General features: G+C 39.3%; 1 protein-coding gene across 2 annotated transcripts in view; it reads right to left on the bottom strand.

Moving 5' to 3' along the window:
• The window catches only part of LOC134347940 (E3 ubiquitin-protein ligase DZIP3-like), a 106,747-nt gene that overhangs the window by 43,599 nt on the left and 45,492 nt on the right, over nucleotides 1-17,656 (bottom strand). The window contains exons 10-16 of one of the 2 annotated variants that reach the window (XM_063050605.1): nucleotides 16,986-17,029; nucleotides 15,759-15,865; nucleotides 14,401-14,676; nucleotides 13,071-13,382; nucleotides 10,388-11,044; nucleotides 8,759-8,797; nucleotides 8,169-8,251 (exon numbers count right to left, since the gene is read on the bottom strand). In XM_063050605.1, the coding sequence (XP_062906675.1) occupies nucleotides 8,169-8,251; nucleotides 8,759-8,797; nucleotides 10,388-11,044; nucleotides 13,071-13,382; nucleotides 14,401-14,676; nucleotides 15,759-15,865; nucleotides 16,986-17,029 (1,518 nt within the window). The remainder of the gene's footprint in view (nucleotides 1-8,168; nucleotides 8,252-8,758; nucleotides 8,798-10,387; nucleotides 11,045-13,070; nucleotides 13,383-14,400; nucleotides 14,677-15,758; nucleotides 15,866-16,985; nucleotides 17,030-17,656) is intronic. The other variant, XM_063050606.1, reaches the window with a different exon arrangement.

Genomic DNA, 17,656 nt, shown 5'->3' with positions numbered 1-17,656 from the left:
CCAAATCTCCCACTGGAGGCTGAAATGACAAGACTCCGTACTTTGGGCACACCATGGGAAAAAACATCTGCCTGGAAAAGGATATCATGCTCGGTGGAAGGCTGACAATCAGATGGAAGGACACAGTAAGGACAGCTATGAACACAGTGTATTAACAATGAGCCGCCTTTGCAAGGATCAAAACTCTAGGGCAATTATCCACAGGGTCGTCAAGAGTCGACGATGACTCGATGGCACTTAACAACAACAACAAGACTACAACACAAGATCAAAATAAGTTGCAGAAACTTGTAAAATTAGTCAGTTCTGTCGTGGGTACCAGCCTCCATAGTATCCAAGACATCTTCAAGGAGCGGTGCCTTAGGAAGGCAGCGTCCATCATTAAGGATCCTACCCAGTTAGTAGATATACATGTGTATGTGTATATATTTGTGTGCGTGTATACGAGGGGTGATTGATAGGTTCGTGGCCTAAGGTAGAAGGAGATGAGTTATACAGCTCTGGTTACATGCACGTGCAGTTCAACTCTTTGAGTGATTATACAGAAAGTTTGAAGTTAATAACTCATCTCCTTCCACCTTAGGCCACGAACTTATCAATCACCCCTCACATTATTTTATATATATGTGCATACATACATACATACATACACACACTTACTTAACTCAGTTTTTTCCCTCTATATTTATTTATCATGTATTTCATTGTACTCTGCCATTAAGTTAACAAAATTCACAACACGTGCTGGTGATATTAAATCTGATACTGATCTAACAGTGGCTGGTTATATACAGTAAGTGGAGGGACACTGGAACATTGATATATAGAGGGACCGTAGTGTGCAAATTCACAGCTCGCTGAAAATGGCAATACAAGTGGATAGGAAAATGAAGAAGCAAAATCGTGTGCTGTTCTGGTCACCATATTACAGACAAGTGGTTCCCAAGTTTTTCTGGGTTACCTTCACCTGGCTCTCAGCACCCCTCTCTCTCTTTCTAGTCATTGCATAACAACTATAAAGAATCTTGATTTACGATGCACAGTGAAAGAAAATAGGAAATGCAAATTGGAATCAGTGACAAATTGCAAAAATCCAAGCAGATTTAAATCTATTTAAAAGGTACAAATAAAACGATTTAATTAAAGTAAAAAGGATTTTTATCAACAATTTTAGAGCATAAAATTTTAGAGTAGGCCAATTATCAATCCTTCATTGCTTTTTCACCTTTCAATGAGATGGATGGGCTTGGTGCAGTGAGATCAGCTTCTCAACATCGGGCTGAGTGTCACTCAGAAGGAACCTCAGATCCCCACATTCAGTAATTGGCAGTCTGTTTGGTTGCTTTGAAAGTTGCTGGGTGACTTACTGAAACTGAACTCCACTAATTATGATGTTGGTAAGCCAATAAAGAACATCTTGACCTTTATCCACAGTGCAGGATGGCATTTAGAAATTTCTTTCTGCAATCTGAAGTCTTGAAATGATTTTTTTGCACCTTGGCTTCAGTGCAAAGTCATTTTGCAGTGCGATCAGTTCTTTCTCCATCCTTCCTGTGAATTCTTCATTACAAGTGTTCAGGAATGGATTTATTACCCAATCTGGAATTTGGATCGAGGAAAGAGTCTGAAATCTCTTTCACATACAGCTCACCCAGTTGGGCGCAGTATACTTGAAGATCATCATCTGGTATTCTTTCTTTCTCTTCCAACTCAGAGAGGCGCGGAAATTGGAAAAGGCCGCAACAGCCAATGTTGCATTTAAATAGGGTTAACCTGAACAGAAATGTGGAGATGACTAATTTGATTTTGATATGATTCACATAATCTCCTTGCAATTGAAGTCTGATTTCATTAAGCTTTGCAAATAATTCTGACAAATAAGCAATATGTTGCCAAACATTCTTGAATTGTTTATGGAACGAAATACTCATGTCTTCAAATAACTTTATCACAGTTTCAAAAAGCACATAAAATCATCTCTTTAAAGAGCCACCTGACATCTGCGTGCAATAGCAAATGTTCAAATTGTTCATCATTCTCAATACAAGGATCTCGAAATTGTTGATAACTGGGACCTGATTTCATTTACCGCTGTGATAACAATATTTAATGATTTCTGCAGCCAATCACTTAGATTTTTGTGACAAGATGTTGTCTGTGAATTACATAGTGAATGGTAAGTATGTTAGGTACAGCTTTTTTCAAGAAAGTAATAATCCCATGTTGGCGTCCAGTCTTTGATGGTTCCCCATCCGTTGAATGAGCAAGAATATTGGTGAGCAGATTGTCCTTCTTTTTGAAATATTGCTCAACTACCCAAAATATTGACTCTCCCTTCATACTTGTTTCTAGTCCCCTTGCAAATAACAACTCTTGAATCACGCTTTCATCTTTTATGAAGCGAATATAACCAAGAAGCAAAGATTCATTGCCTGGCAAAGTTGACTCATCCAACTGTAGAGCAAATTCTGTTGTCCTAAGCATGTTGCACAATGTACCTTCCACATTCTCAGACATTCCTTCTATTCGTTTTTGAACAGAATTGTCACTGAGCAGTATCGCTTTAATTATTTGGACTGAGGACTTAAGCAAAATCATACTCAGAACCACCCTTACTACTGGCAGAATCAGTTCTTCTCCAACTGTATGGGGTTTCCTAGACTTAGCAATGAGCAAAGAAATATACGAAACACGCAAACCAAAACTGCTTTGTTGTGAAGCGCTGGCAAACATGTTTTGACATGTTTTCTGTTTTGAAAGTTGCCACAAGGTGATTGAAAATAAGCTAAGTTCTTGTTTGCTTTTGTAGAGTGTATTCTCTTCAAATTTTTATGAAGCCTGGGCGATTTCATTGCCTCATTTGAAAAAAACCTTTTCCACACAACAGACACATTTGTTGCTTGGTGCTGGTATAAATCTATATTTCACACTATATTGTCTAAATTTCTTTTTCATTTGGTCTGCTACTGTCATTTTTGTTATGGATTACTGACCATGGTCAATTGCCTGTAGTCTAAGTCCAACCTCAAGCACTGCATTCAATAAAGTCGAAAATTATGACATCATCATAGCTCCAGCAAAACTTGACTCTCTACTTGAAAGTACATAAAGTGGGACAGCAATATTTCAGTACTAGCAAAACTAGCAAAATATGTTATATTTGAATGCGCATAGTATGTGAAATAACGTAGGTGAACTTGCAGCGCAGTTGCAGATTGGCAAGTATGTTGTAGGCATCACTAAATCATGGCTGAAAGAGGATTATAGCTGGGAACTTAATGTCCAAGGATACACAGTGTATCGAAGGGACAGACAGGAAGGCAGAGGGGGAGGTGTTGCTCTGTTCATAAAAAGTGAAATCAAATCATTAGGAAGAGGTGACATAGGGTAGGAAGCTGTTGACTCATTGAAGATAAGAGTTAAGGAACTGCAAGGGTAAAAAAAACCTTGATGGGAGTTGTATACAGACTCCCGAACAGTAGTAAGGATGTGTTCTACAAATTACAATGGGAGGTAGAAAATGCATGCCAAAGTGACAATGTTATAATAGTCATGCGGGATTTCAGTATGCAGGTAGATGGGAAAAATCAGGCTGGTGCTGGATTCCGGGAGGGGGAGTTTCTAGATTGCCTACGAGATGGCTTTTTAGAGCAGCTTGTGGTTGAGCCTGCCAGGGGATCAGCCATTCTGGGTTGAGTGTTGTGCAAGAACCAGAATTGATTAGAGAGCTCAAGGTAAAAGAACCCTTAGGGGAAAGTGATCAAATTCACGCTGAAATTTGAGAAGGAGAAGCTAAAGTCAGATGTATCAGTCTTATAGCGGAGTAAGGAAATTACTGAGGCATGAGAGAGGAGCTGGCCAGAATTGATTGGAAAAGAACACTGGCAGGGATGACAGCAGAGCAACAATGGCTGGAAGCGATTCAGAAGGCACAGGATATATACATGCCAAAGAGGAAGAAATATGACACAACCATGGCTAACAAGAGAAGTTAAAGACAACATAAAAGCCAAAGAGAGGGAATATAATAGAGCAAAAGTTAGTGTGAAGTTAGAGGATTGGAAAGCTTTTAAAAGCCAACAGAAGGCAACTAAAAAAGTCATTAAGAAAGTAAAGCTGGAGTACAAAAGTAAGGTAGCCAATAGTATTAAAGCGGATACCAAAAGTTTCTTGAGATACATAGTGTAAAAGAGAGACGAGAGTGGATATTGGACCACTGGAAAATGATGCTGGAGAGAACGAAATGGCAAACACTGAATAAGTATTTTGCTTCCGTCTTCACTGTGGAATACACTAGCGGTACGGTGGAAGTTCCAGGTCAGAGGTCATGAAGTGTGTGAAGTTACCATTACTAGAGAGAAGGTTCTTGGGAAACTGATAGGTCTGAAGGTAGATAAATCACACGGACCAGATGGTGTTTTGAAGAGGTGGCTAAAGAGATCATGTAGGCATTAAAAATGATCTTTCAAGAGTCACTAGATTCTGGAATATTTCCGGAAGACTGGAAAATTGCAAATATCACTCCACAATTCAAGAAGGGGGTGAGGCAGAAGAAAGAAACCTATAGGCCAGTTAGTCTGACATCAGTGGTTGAGGACATTGGAGTCGATTATTAAGGATGAGTTCTCAGGGCACTTGGAGGGATTTGATAAAATAAACCATGGTTTTCTCAAGGGAAAATCTCGCCTGAGAAATCTGTTGGAATTCTTTGAAGAAATAACAAGCTGGATAGACAAAGGAGAATTGGTTGATGTGTACTTGGATTTTCAGAAGGCCTTTGACAAGGTGCCACACATAAGGCTGCTCAACAAGCTACGAGCCCATGGTATTACAAGAAAGATTCTGGCATGGCTAAAGCCATAGCTGATTCACAGGAGGCAAAGACCAGGAATAAAGGGAGCCTTTTCTGCTTGGCTGCCAGTGACAAGTGGTATTCCACAGAGGTTGTGTTGGGACCGATTCAATGATATGGATGATGGAATTGCAGACAATATGAAAATAGTTGGAGGGACAGATAGGTTTGAGGAAGTAAGCTACAGAAGTGCTTACAACAGGAATTCTGCAGATGCTGGAAATTCAAGCAACACACATCAAAGTTGCTGGTGAACGCAGCAGGCCAGGCAGCATCTCTAGGAAGAGGTACAGTCGACGTTTCAGGCCGAGACCCTTCGTCAGGACTAACTGAAGTGCTTAGATTGATGAGGAAAATGGCAAAGAAATGGTAGATAGAGTACAATGTCAGGAAGCATATGGTTATGCACTTTGGCAGAAGAAATGAAAGGGTTGACTATTTTCTAAATGGAGAGAAAATACAAAAACCTGAGGTGCAAAGGGACTTGAGAGTTCTTGCGCAGGATTCCCTAAAGGCTAACTTGCAGTTTGAGTCTGTGGGGAGGAAGGCTAATACAATGTTGGCATTCATTTAAAGAGGACTAGAAAAAAAAAGCAAGGATGTAATGTTGAGACTTTATAAAGCACTGACAAGGCCTCACTTGAAGTATTGCGAGCAGTTGTGGGCCCCTTATCTAAGAAAGGATGTGCTGAAACTGGAGAGGGTTCAAAGGAGGCTCACGAAAATGATTCCAGGATTGAAGAGCTTGTCACATGAAGAGCATTTGATGGCACTGGGCCAGTGTTCTCTGGAATTCAGAAGAATGAAGGTGGGCCTCATTGAAAACTATTGAATGGTGAAAAGCCCTTGATACAGTGGATGTGGAGAGGATGTTTCTTGTGGTGAGAGAGAACACAGAGGACACAGACTGGATGGGAATCCTTTTAGAACGGAGATGAGGAGGAATTGCTTTAGTCGGGGAGGGATGAATCTGTGGAATTTTTTGCTGCAAGCAGTTGTGGAGGCCAAGTCCTTGTTTATATTTAAGGCAGAGGGTAATAGATTCTCGATTGGTCAGGACATGAAGGGATATGGGGAGAAGGCAGGAGATTGGATCAGCCATGATGAAATGGCAGAGCAGACTCAATGGGCCAAATGGCCCAATTCTGTTCCTATATCTTATGGTCTAAAAGAGCAAATTCTGAACTTTACCCCATTAAACAGCATACCCTAATTCATAGGAATGGCATAACTGCATGATTGGAATATGGGCATGGTACTAGCTAACACTGTACCCTATAGTAGTGAATGGCAATAATGCATGGGCTGAGCCCGGAAATAACACGACTTCTTCAGTCCAGATTTCTCACGATATGCCAGATACAGAAGTGTCACATTGCTTTTCGACATATTGCTTTGAGCAAAGACAAGAGAATGGTGGATTACCAAGAGATGAGGCGATTACATGGTTAATGTAATCATTTATGAGGCACTGAGGATCAAATGCTCAAAATAGGTAGTTTTCTTAAAATAAGCCTGTAATTCCTCAACTGCCCTGCTTGCTACCGAGCGCCCCCTCTACTTACTCCCTCAGCCTTCGGGAGGGGGACATGATATCACCCAATTTGAGAGCCATTGATATATACCACAAGATATTCAAGTAGAATTAGGCCATTAGGCTTAGAGATTCCTCTCTCATTCTACCACATTCTCTGCCTTCACCCCATAACCCTCAACCTCTTTATCAATAAAGAGTCAACAATTGGCCTACACAGCCCTCTGTGGCAACAAATTCCACAGATTTACCCTCTGAATTAAAAATATCCCCCATCTCATTTATAAAGGGATGTCCCTTTATTCTGAGGCTGTGCCCAGGGTTCCAAGACTCTCCTACTAATGGAAATATCCTCTCCACGTCCACTTTATCCAGGCCTTCAGTATCTGGTAGGTTTCAATGAGATCCTCCCTTGGCCATCAACAAGAACCCTCAATCATCAGGCTCTTGAATCAGAGTGGATAGCTTCACTCACCCAAACATTGAACTGATTCCACAACCAATGGACTTCACTTTCAAGGACCATACGACTCATGTTCTCAATATTTATTATTATTAGTTTGTTTATAATTGTTTGTACTTGCATAATTTGTCATCTTTTGCACATTAGTCATTTGTCCGACTTTGTTGTGTGCAGTTCTTCAATGACTCTGCTGTGTTTCTTTGTATTTACTGTGAATGCCCGCAAGAAAATGAACCTCAGGTTAGTACATGGTGACATATCGGGACTTTGATAATAAATTTACCTAGACTTTGAATCCCCCCCCCATCCCATTCTTCTATAGAAAGGATGTAGGTGCACTATGAAGAGTGCAGAAGAGATTCACCAGGATGTGGCCTGTCATAGAGGACTGTAGTTACAAGGAGATATCCAATGGGCTGGGATGATCTGAATGGAATGTCAGAATTTCAGGGATGGCCTTATAAAATTATGAAAGGCATAGATAGGGTGGGTGGTCATAGTCTCCCCTCCCCCCACCCAACAAAAGTAGAGGAAGAACTAGAGAAGATAGATTTAACATGAGAAGGGAAATACTTAAAAGAGATTTGGGAGTTAAGTTTTTCCGACACAGAGGTTGATGGGTATATGGAACGAGCTGCCAGAGGAGGTGGTGGAGGTTGTTATAGTCACGGTATTTGGACAGGTACATGTTTGGAAAAGGAGTAAAGGGATATGGGCCTAATGCAATAAAATGGGATTAGTGTAGACAAGCTTTTGGTCAGCATGGGCGAGTGCCTACTTCCATGGCGTAAACAATTTCATAAACCTTTGACCTGTTATATGATCCTCTAAATGGAACTCCGAAATGTTTCTTTTATAAACAACTTACTTAACAATAAGCAAGGTGATGTTCATATCGCACTGAGCAGCAAACTGGGCATTACAAGGATTAACAAAAAAATGTGAACAATGCAAAGATAGAAATCCAGGTTTTGATCACTGCACCTGATTAAATATCTGAATGATGGAAGGTTTATATAAAGATATTTTGCAGATTGGTATTGCATGAATGAATGCAATGAGGAATGGTGTCTGTGAAGCATTTGTTCACATTATCAGCTTCACCAGCATTGCAAAAAAAAAATGTGTTAATTGGTATTAAGCCAGCAGGAAAGTCCTGACCAACAGAACCAAATTGGAAAAGTGGCTTTGGCAACTGTTAAAAACATTCCATCTCTTTTTCTGGATTCTAGGAGTGGAAAGAAACATATCATTCATTATTAAAGACTGGTCTATATAGTCTCCAAAATTAATGATAGTTTGCAAGCGGATGTTCTTACCACTGAGTGATCATCAATTAGATCTTCTGACTCCATTATTTTTTCTTTTATCTCTTGTGGAGGAGGAAGTGCAGGTAAAACAGCTGGTAACAGAAATAGACATTGGTTAACATCACTTTTTTAAAATCATAGTGAGATAGACCGCCTACTGATTGCCAATTTCCCACCCTTAGACTAGGGAAAGAGTGACTAACTTGCATTATACTGTTCACTTCTGCATGACAGCAATGGGTTATAGGGGCTCTAAGTTGCATTGTTGACTGCTGTACCCCAGTCCTTTGAAAGTGTGCAGGACTTCCATTTAACACCTTGTCCAAAAAATTACTTAGGGACAACAGCTTTCTTCCAGGAGTTTCTTTGGTAGGCAGTAATCAAGAGAGAATTAGTGGGCATTAAGGTTGCACTCATTTTAAAATACATCTTGAATAGCATTAGTAGAAAATAAAATTCAAAGTGAATGTGAACACAGCCTGAAACTGATGGCAGTGTTACCGAATCTCAAATACTTTGTTTCAATACTTATACTGAATATTTTAAAATTGTCAAATTCATGTTATTCCAAAATGCATCAGTGTAACCAATTTACTTACAGTTTGTCGATGCTGCTTCTTTTGATTGTACAGTCATTCCTATAGAAGGAAAGGGATGAGTGAGTTTTAAGTTTGATGGGTTGTACAGTGTTATCTAGATGAATAATGGCCAACAAGTCACATCAGTGTTCTTGAATTAATTGTTAACATTGGATTCCACAAGTTACTTTTTAGTTCTGTACTTAGTTTGGATATTTAAAATAACTGCTTGATATCACTGAGTTATCCAAAGAGATTAGTTACTGAACACCCTAAACACCAACAGAACAACAAAGCCCATATTCAGTTTGGATAGGAGACTTGTCCTACAATACTTCAAGTCAGCTGGCTCAAGGACCAAATCCATTTTATTTCTTTATGTAATTGTGGCTTTAGTTTAAATACAAGCAAGTATCACTTTCCCAATCCTTTATTCTATTTACTGTAACAAAGAAAATGTAAGTGCAATGTTAATTAATGTGCTTGCAAAGGGCATTTGAAAGAATCTTAGCTTAGACTGCTCAATTTAGACTAGTTTGGAATCTGCATCTGGTTTGACAACATCATGAATTAATAAATACAGGCTGAACGCTTGGGGCCAGAGTGTTTCAGATTTAAGAATTTTTCAGATACTGGAATAAATTATAAACTAGCTTGGGATCACCATCATTTCCAACTCTGAACTTGTGCCACTGGTAAGCAGCCTTTGTGTGTAGGGTAACGAAAGCAGCATCGGGAGAATACCTGAATCAGCTGTTGAACAACAGCAAACAACGGCAGGCTTTCAGTCTCAAACTACAATGCAGTTTTCTGTACTTGTATTTTAAATTTCTTTCAGGTTTTATGTAAGGTATAAGAACAATCAGCACTGTAGACTTGTTCTGATGTTAGATCTTCACAAACTCCAATGAATTTCTCTGCTTCTTCGTGATCAGTAGATGCTTTGTCTTTAAAACTTTTTAAATCTTTAAAACTTTAATGCTATGCCTTTTCTTAAATTTCTGCAACTAGCCTGCTAAATATTCACAATTACCTTCAATTTTCAGTTTGTCATGATAGATCTTAGCTTGTTTCATAATCAGCATGTTTTCACCCTGACTCGGCCGAATCCATTGTTACCATACATGATCGAGATCTTAATTTTTCACTTTATGCAGTATTTTTCTATTTTTCATTAATTTCTGTTTATTACACAAGGTCACTTCTCAGAACTGTCCAAGGTGCCCAGAGACCTGTGCAGTGCCAGGGAACCTGCCCAGCAGCTTATGGAATTTCCCATTTGTGACATTGTGTCAGTGCTCAAAAAGATTTATGACTTTGGAGGTTTTTGCACTTTGGAATTTGAGATAAGGGGTACTCAGGCTGTATTAATGACTAGTTTAAAAGAATGTTTCCTCTAGCAAGGTTAATAGAATAAATAAGAGTTTATAGTGAAAAGACCAACACTATTTTTAAAAAAGTTAATTATTCATTGGAACAGGATGAATAGAAGAAAGTTTTGAGTAGAAATCAAGGAAACAAAAGATTTAATGATCTCCGCCATAGTAATTATTGGGGCTATTCAGCAACGCTTAGTACTTGACAGGTGCAAGATATGCTACGATACTTTCTGTTACAAAAATAGAGTATTCTGCTTCTGTTGACGTGTACCTTGTTGAACAAATGACAAGAGCAGCTGCATGACATCTGCCACAGGTTTTCCCAGATAACCGGCCAGTCGATGGTGATCCTCCCACAGTTTTTCAACAGGAAAACTCCTCAGCTCCTGTAACTCTTGCTTATCTGCCCCAAGGTTCACAAGGATTTCTGTCATTCTGTCCCACATCACAGCAAATTCGGATTCATTAATTCCAGTGTTCAGAGTTTCGAAAAGAAGCTTGTTTCGGAGGTTGCAGAGGTGTATTATAGCTGCACTTTTGCTGTGGTCATTACTCGCAGGCTCAGTATCCCACCCTCTACGGGGGGAGGGAAGGATCTTCAAGTGTCTAATAAGTGAGGCCAGCAACGTGATGTCAAATCTCTGTGAGTTGGGTTGCTCGTTGTTAGGTGGAAAAAGTAAACTCCATTCACCTGTGTTTACCATGGCCTTTGAGGTGCCTTTATGGTAAGGTTCTAAAATGCGTTTATTTTTAAGTAATTCCCTCTTTAATACTTGAGGTGGTAGTGCCCGATCAAATATCTGTAAAACGACTTCAGTGCCCTTTATTATGAGCAGATGAAGAAGGCGGTAAAATAATGAATAATCCAGGTCCTTGGAAAAGGAATCCATGGGCAAAGCATTTCCAAAATTAGGGACACTGCCTTTGTCTAAAAGTCAACACATAATTGTTAATGCTACTGTGTATATAATCTGTAGTTAACTGTAAAATATCTTACACATACAAAACACTAGTTTTATTAAAAGCATAATTACAAATCTGCAACCATGAAAAGATCATTAACAAATCCATAATTTTAGCTTGAGATTGTACCATTTTAAACTGTTAATTTATCTGTATCTACAAAAGTATTGCCAGAGATGTCAATTTGAATGAAGTAATGCTGGAAGTAATCAGCATATCAGGCAGTGGCCACAGAGAGAGAAAGATTCAACACTCAGGACAATGACCTTTCATAATCAATCATTTTTTTTTCCAGCATTTTCTATTTTTATCATTTACTTGTTCAGAAATTAAACCCTACAGGAATGGCTATAAACATGCTGTTATTTTTGTTATAAATCCCAGTTATTTAGGTAATTAAACAAGTTACTGTTGTTACATTCATCCATATAAGATCTGTTGGTTGTCCCATGAATAAAATAGATTAGAACCCGCAAATCATAGTACTGCTGCTTGCCCAGATCATAAATTACGGTGACCGCAATTTATAATATAGTATGTGTATCCTTACAATTCTTAAAGCAGCATCATTGGACTGTCAGTCCTATAATTTCTCCCCGCCCACTCTACCCCCAGATTTAGTGCACACTGGTAGAACCAGAATGCTACTCAGAATTTTGCTGAATTTGTCCTTCCACTACCTCAGGCTGGCCACATTATAAAATTCCAATTGAAAGCCTAAGCTACTGGACTCAGGATCTGTCAGGCATTGACATCCAGAGCTGCAAGACTGATTGAGAGAGATTCTGAGCAGATAGGGATGGCTTTATACTGTCAAGAGTGTAGCAGCACATCTCATCAATTGGAGAAAGTTGTCCAAATGTCCTTCAGTTGCAATATTATGCTGAGCGAGAAATATGGCCAGGATCAGGACATACTCAGGGGAGTTGCAAGGGCAGTCAATTGCAGTACCACCTGTCATAGGGTAGGAGTAATACAACATCTGTACAAAAAAAGAGGGTGAAGCAAGCACCAGACTGGAGCAACACACCCAAAATGCTGGTGGAACACAGCAGGCCAGGCAGCATCTGTAGGAAGAGGTACAGTCAACGTTTCGGGCTGAGACCCTTCATCAGGACTAACTGAAAGAAGAGATAGTAAGAGATTTGAACGTGGGAGGGGGAGGGGGAGATCCGAAATGATAGGAGAAGACAGGAGGGGGAGAGATAAGAGCTAAGAGCTGGAAAGTTGATTGGCAAAAGGGATACAGAGTTGGAGAAAGGGGAGGATCATGGGATGGGAGGCCTAGCGAGAAAGAAAGGGGGAGGGGAGCCCAGAGGAAGATGAAGAGCAGGCAAAGAGTGATTGTGAGAGGGACAGAGAGAGAGAGAGGAAAAAAAATGGAGGGAATAAAATAAATAAGGGATGGGGTAAGAATGGGAGGAGGGGCATTAACTGAAGTTAGTGAAATCATGTTCATGCCATCAGGTTGGATGTTGCATCAGATTCCACCAGCATTTTGTGTGCGTTGCTTGAATTTCCAGTATCTGCAGATTTTCTTGTGTTTGCAACTTAGACTGGACACAGGTTAGACTCCATTTTGTTTTTATATAAGCAAGCCCTCTAAATTCCACAAATAAGTTACAGTTACAACTTTTTTTCAACTGGGGAATCATTCTTTACAATGCAAAGATAAAGTCACTCAGGCTAACTCCAGCACTATTTCCCTCCTGGATAAGTCAAGCGTAAAGGGAGCATTTTGATGATTCCAATTCACTATGCAAACCATTCTTAAAATTTTGTTCACCAAAAAAGGCGTGCAGTTTGCAGGGAAGTTTGGAGACAAGAACCAATTTGCTTGAAAGAAAGAACTGTCAGATGTCCATCAGTAGCTGGTATCACCTGAACCTCCACAGAAGTAAAAGTGTCCTCATGTGCTGCTTTTGACATTTTTAAAACTGAAATTGCATTTGTTTGAATAAATGTACCAAACTAAAATAACTCCAACTTACTGAACTTATCAAACTCCTGGTTAAACTCTTCAAATAAAGGCTTCAGTTTTGGAATTGCATCTTGCTCTTCAGCCAGAAGAAACACTAGCTCACCAATTTGCCAAAGTATCTTACTGGTGATCATTTGCTCCATCAAAGTATGTGATCTTTGGTCAGGCGCAGTTACAGTCAATATCTTCAGTTCCTGTTGACTTATAGCTTTCCTAGACAGCAGCTTTACAGCAATGTTGATAACGAGATCTCCTGCTTCATTAAGGACTTGAATTAAGATTTTCTTATAACTAAATAAGAAGTACAAACTGCACTGGTCACCTGAAAGGAGAAAACAAATACGCAATACTTGTATATAATTGAGAAGAAAATCTCATTCAGACATAAAACAGTGGATTGAGTTTTAGACCTTGCTGGTTAATCTACAAGTTTTGTTATCATTTTAAAATATGGATAAGCTCTGTAGTGTTTGAAAAGTGAACTAAAATATCAGGTTGTGTCATTACCATGAAAATAATGGAAAGACAATCAAAACAACTTAAATCAAAGTTCAAAGTAAATTTATTATCAAAGTTCATATATGACACCATATACTACCCTGAGATTCATTTCTTGAGGACATTCACTGTAGAACAATGAAATTAAATAGAATCAGTGAAAATCCACACACAAAGACTGACAAGCAACTAATGTGCAAAAGGAGACAAACGAAAAAAAACAAGTGAATAAATAATACTGAGAACATGAGTAGGGGAGTTGATGAAAGGGAGTTCATAGCAATGATAAAGAGAACTCAAATTGTGAAAATAATGGAAATTAAAAATGTTCATACTTGAACAGGAAAGAACCCAGCTCTAAAGCTAGTACAGGTCGACCTTCACTAATCCGGCACCATTGGGACCTGAGGAGTGCCGGATTAGTGAAAATGCCGAATTACAGAAGGATCACATTAAGCATAATCAGTGCCGGATTATGGAAGGAACCGGATTACAGGTAGTCGGTCGGATTAGTGAAGGTCAACCTGTAATTAAACACGTTGTGATAATGAAGAGAGCTGGAAAATTAAAGTGTCTTATATCAATGAATTTTTTTTATAAATCTGGTTTTGTGACAGTTGAGCAAAATGTAAATGCCCCCAAGATTATGTGGAATCACAAGTTGTCTCCTACTGCCCAACTTCTGCAAAGTCCTGAACACTTGAGTCAACCCGAGGTCCAGAAAAATGTTTCAAGAGTTAATTTATGAATTAAAGTCGATGAATGCTATCTGTATCTCCAAATGTTTGTGGTATAATCTGTCTGTGGTGATAATTCAGTGCAAATTAAAGTCCAAATCTTACTCAATTCCAAGATGAGCTTCAGCCACTCCAAGAGTTCTGGGTGTTTAGCGATATCCTGATTCCTAAGCACACTTAGGAAGTGGCGCATCTTAATATTGCAGTTCCATTCCAAAACACGGTCTACAATGATTTCAGCAGAAATCTTATTGCTCTTCTCGGCAAGTACTTCTTTCAAGTTACACAACGTTAACAGTTCTGACACGTTTTCAATTTCACAGATTGCATTTTCAATCAGCTTTCTGTTCTTAGCTATTTCTTGAAATAGGCGACATTTCACTGTTAGGAAAAAAAATACAAGATTTCATAAACATAAAAATAAAGGTAGCCTGTAATTTAACATTCCTTTCCATCAAGAAGAGATCGGTTAATAGAATACCAAGAGAACCCCAACAAAGTTATATTTATAATTCCCTGGGCTCAGCTTAGATCAGGCTGGGCTGTGTAGGACCAGCTGGAAAAGCCAGGGGAATGTAGGTAGCATAGGAAGGGCTCCCTACTTGATCTACTGCAGAAGCCAGTCAGCCAATCATGACTGGAGCCAAAACCGGGGGGCTTCATCAGGCTCAGGTACAAGTCCTCAAGCTGAAATTGGCAGAGGTCAGCTATTAGTTTTGGACCCAACAAGATCTGGAATGAGTGTTATGCTCTAACAAGTATTATGCTCCAGTGATTTGGATGGGCATTATTTTTAGAAAATAATAAACAAATTCATAACCTTGTGGTGTCATATTTCAAAGGATTAAAATGTGACCAAATGTGCACATACAAGCTGTAAAATGTTTGTGGGTGGCAGGGTGGAGGTACGTCTCCACTAAAGGAGGTGTAAGGAACTCCTTCCTTTCACTAGCCTGCAGGTCACCCTTGGGTAAGGTGTAGCACCTGATTAGCCTTCCACCCTGATCAGGGGCACGTGAAGCCATGGGAGCAGGTGGTGGATGGTTGTATGAGCAGCTCGTCTATATCATAAGTCCTGGTTATGCAATCTCTGAAAGGTATTGATATTGGCTGGGGTCACCTGTCTTGTAAAGACACTGGCCAGAAGGCGGCCATGGAAAACCACCTCCGTCGAAAAATTTGCTGAGGACAATCACAGTCACGGAAAGATCATGATCACCATGTCATACGACATGACACATAATGAACAAACAAAATAAATATACATAATATGATAAGGAGCATTGTTCAACTTTAATTTAGAATTTCATGGTAATCTGTACAACAAGGGTGCTCTGTACAGAGAGAGGAAAAAATCCCACCAAACAAAATCTGAGAATTTGTAGCTCACGGGGCATTATTTGTAGAGATAAAAACAGGGTTGTTAGAGACAGACGGACAGACAACTAACAACCCAAACAAACCTGTCGAACAAAATGGATGTAGTCCTTCCTTTGCCATCTCAGTATTCTTCTCCTCGGGGCACTTACTCGATTCTTCAGGAGCATCGGTATCCTTTGTTTTATTCTTCCTTTAGAATTAGGAGCAGCAGTAAGTCACATGGATGCTTGAGCCCGATCTGCCATTCAATAAGATCATAGATCTGATCTGCCTATTATCGCTTCATCTCAGCCGTAATTACTATCTATGGGGAAAATTCATAACTCTCTCAGATGAGGTTCCTCCCTATTATGTTAAAAAGGTGATTCCTCATTTGAAACTTGTCATAGATTTCTCCAGAGGAAACATTCTCTCAGCATTTATCCTGTCCTGTCTCCTCAATCATATATGTTTTGATAAATTCACCTCTCATTCTTCTTAACTACAATAAGCACAGAGCCAAATTGCTCCACCTTTCCTTATAGGAAAATCTTTCATTCTTGGAGTTACCCTCATAACCCTGCTATGAAGTGCCCCGACTCATAAATTCTTTCTTAAATACGGAATACAGAGCTGCATGTAGGACTCCTGATGCTCTTTGTCTCTTTAGCAGTTTGTAGTCAGGTGGGTTGGATTCTGGGATGTGGCAATGGAAGCAGACACTCATTACTTTTCAGAAGTCACCAAGGCACAGAGGGCAAAGCTCAAAGTGGTGGTGTGGGATTAGTGTTGATAGGGACAACAGACAGCATAGACGTAGTGATTAAAAGGGCATCTCTCTGTGCTGTATGGATCTTATGACTTATGATCCATCCCTCCCTCCGATGTGTGCCATGTTAGATCAGTTCAGAAGACAGAGACAACTCCGGTGGGTTTACAGTCACATACAAACCAGACAAATCAAGCATTCATTTCTTCATTTAATGAATATTAGTGAACTAAAATAAAATTCATATTAGTATGGCAGTTTCTCTGATTATATTAGAGTGAAGTGCTTTTTTATTATTCCAGCTTTAGTGTAGTTTCCCCGGGTGACGCACCAAGTTTGAAAATAATGTCACGAGTACTGCATACGTCTTTTATTCCAATAACTTAAACATTCTGCTACATCCTCTCTAAGACTTGCAAAATCTCTACAAAATTTAACCAAACAACTGTGCTTCAAGCCACTTATTCAAATTATCTTAACTTGCAAACTTTTTTTCAGCCTATGAAGTTCCCCAGGGAAGTTTATTATAATAAACTAAGTACAGATGCTTTTAAATACTTACATAGTGGAAAGTTGTGGTTGCTGAGCTGGAATCTTCACTTCAAACTGTAAGAAAACATTGAGAAAAAAAAACAGGTGTATTTAAAAATAAAGACCTTCACCTCAACGACTACAATAATTTGACATTACACAGCAAGGAATCTGTCAAAAAATATGAAAGCCAAGCTCAGATAAGGAACTAATAGCTATTAAAAGATCACAAATTAGTAATATGATAACTTGTGCTGACATTAATCTTTCTATTTTCAGAAGCATTTAATTGTAACTGATTATCTACAGTAGATCAAAAGATGAAGATAGATCAGTTTTAATCTAGTTTGAAAAGAGAAGGCTGTCTGGAAGGTGCTAAAGGATGGAGATAGACAGTGAATGATTGCGACAATGAGGATCATGAATTTGATTCATGTTTAGTGATAAAAGGTGGTTAATAAGAGACTGGGACAGGAGTTAGATAAATGAGTTGTCCTACAGCAAAAAGGCTTTGAAGGACAAGTCAGGAAGAATAAGATTTAAACAATCAAATATCAAGAGATGGAAATAAACGTTTCTGATCCTCGCAGGGTAGACTGTGAGTGAGGACCCAGGATCTGCTACCTGGGACCGGGCTGTTGCTTAGGGACTGCCCTGCCTCACGGGGCAGGAACACCTCAAATTTCTGCTGGAATTGTGTGG

The sequence above is a fragment of the Mobula hypostoma genome, chromosome 6, assembly GCF_963921235.1.
Source record: "Mobula hypostoma chromosome 6, sMobHyp1.1, whole genome shotgun sequence".
Lineage (NCBI taxonomy): Eukaryota > Metazoa > Chordata > Chondrichthyes > Myliobatiformes > Myliobatidae > Mobula > Mobula hypostoma.
The sequence above is the reverse complement of the archived record's forward strand: the minus strand, read 5'-3'. Positions and strand labels throughout refer to the sequence as shown.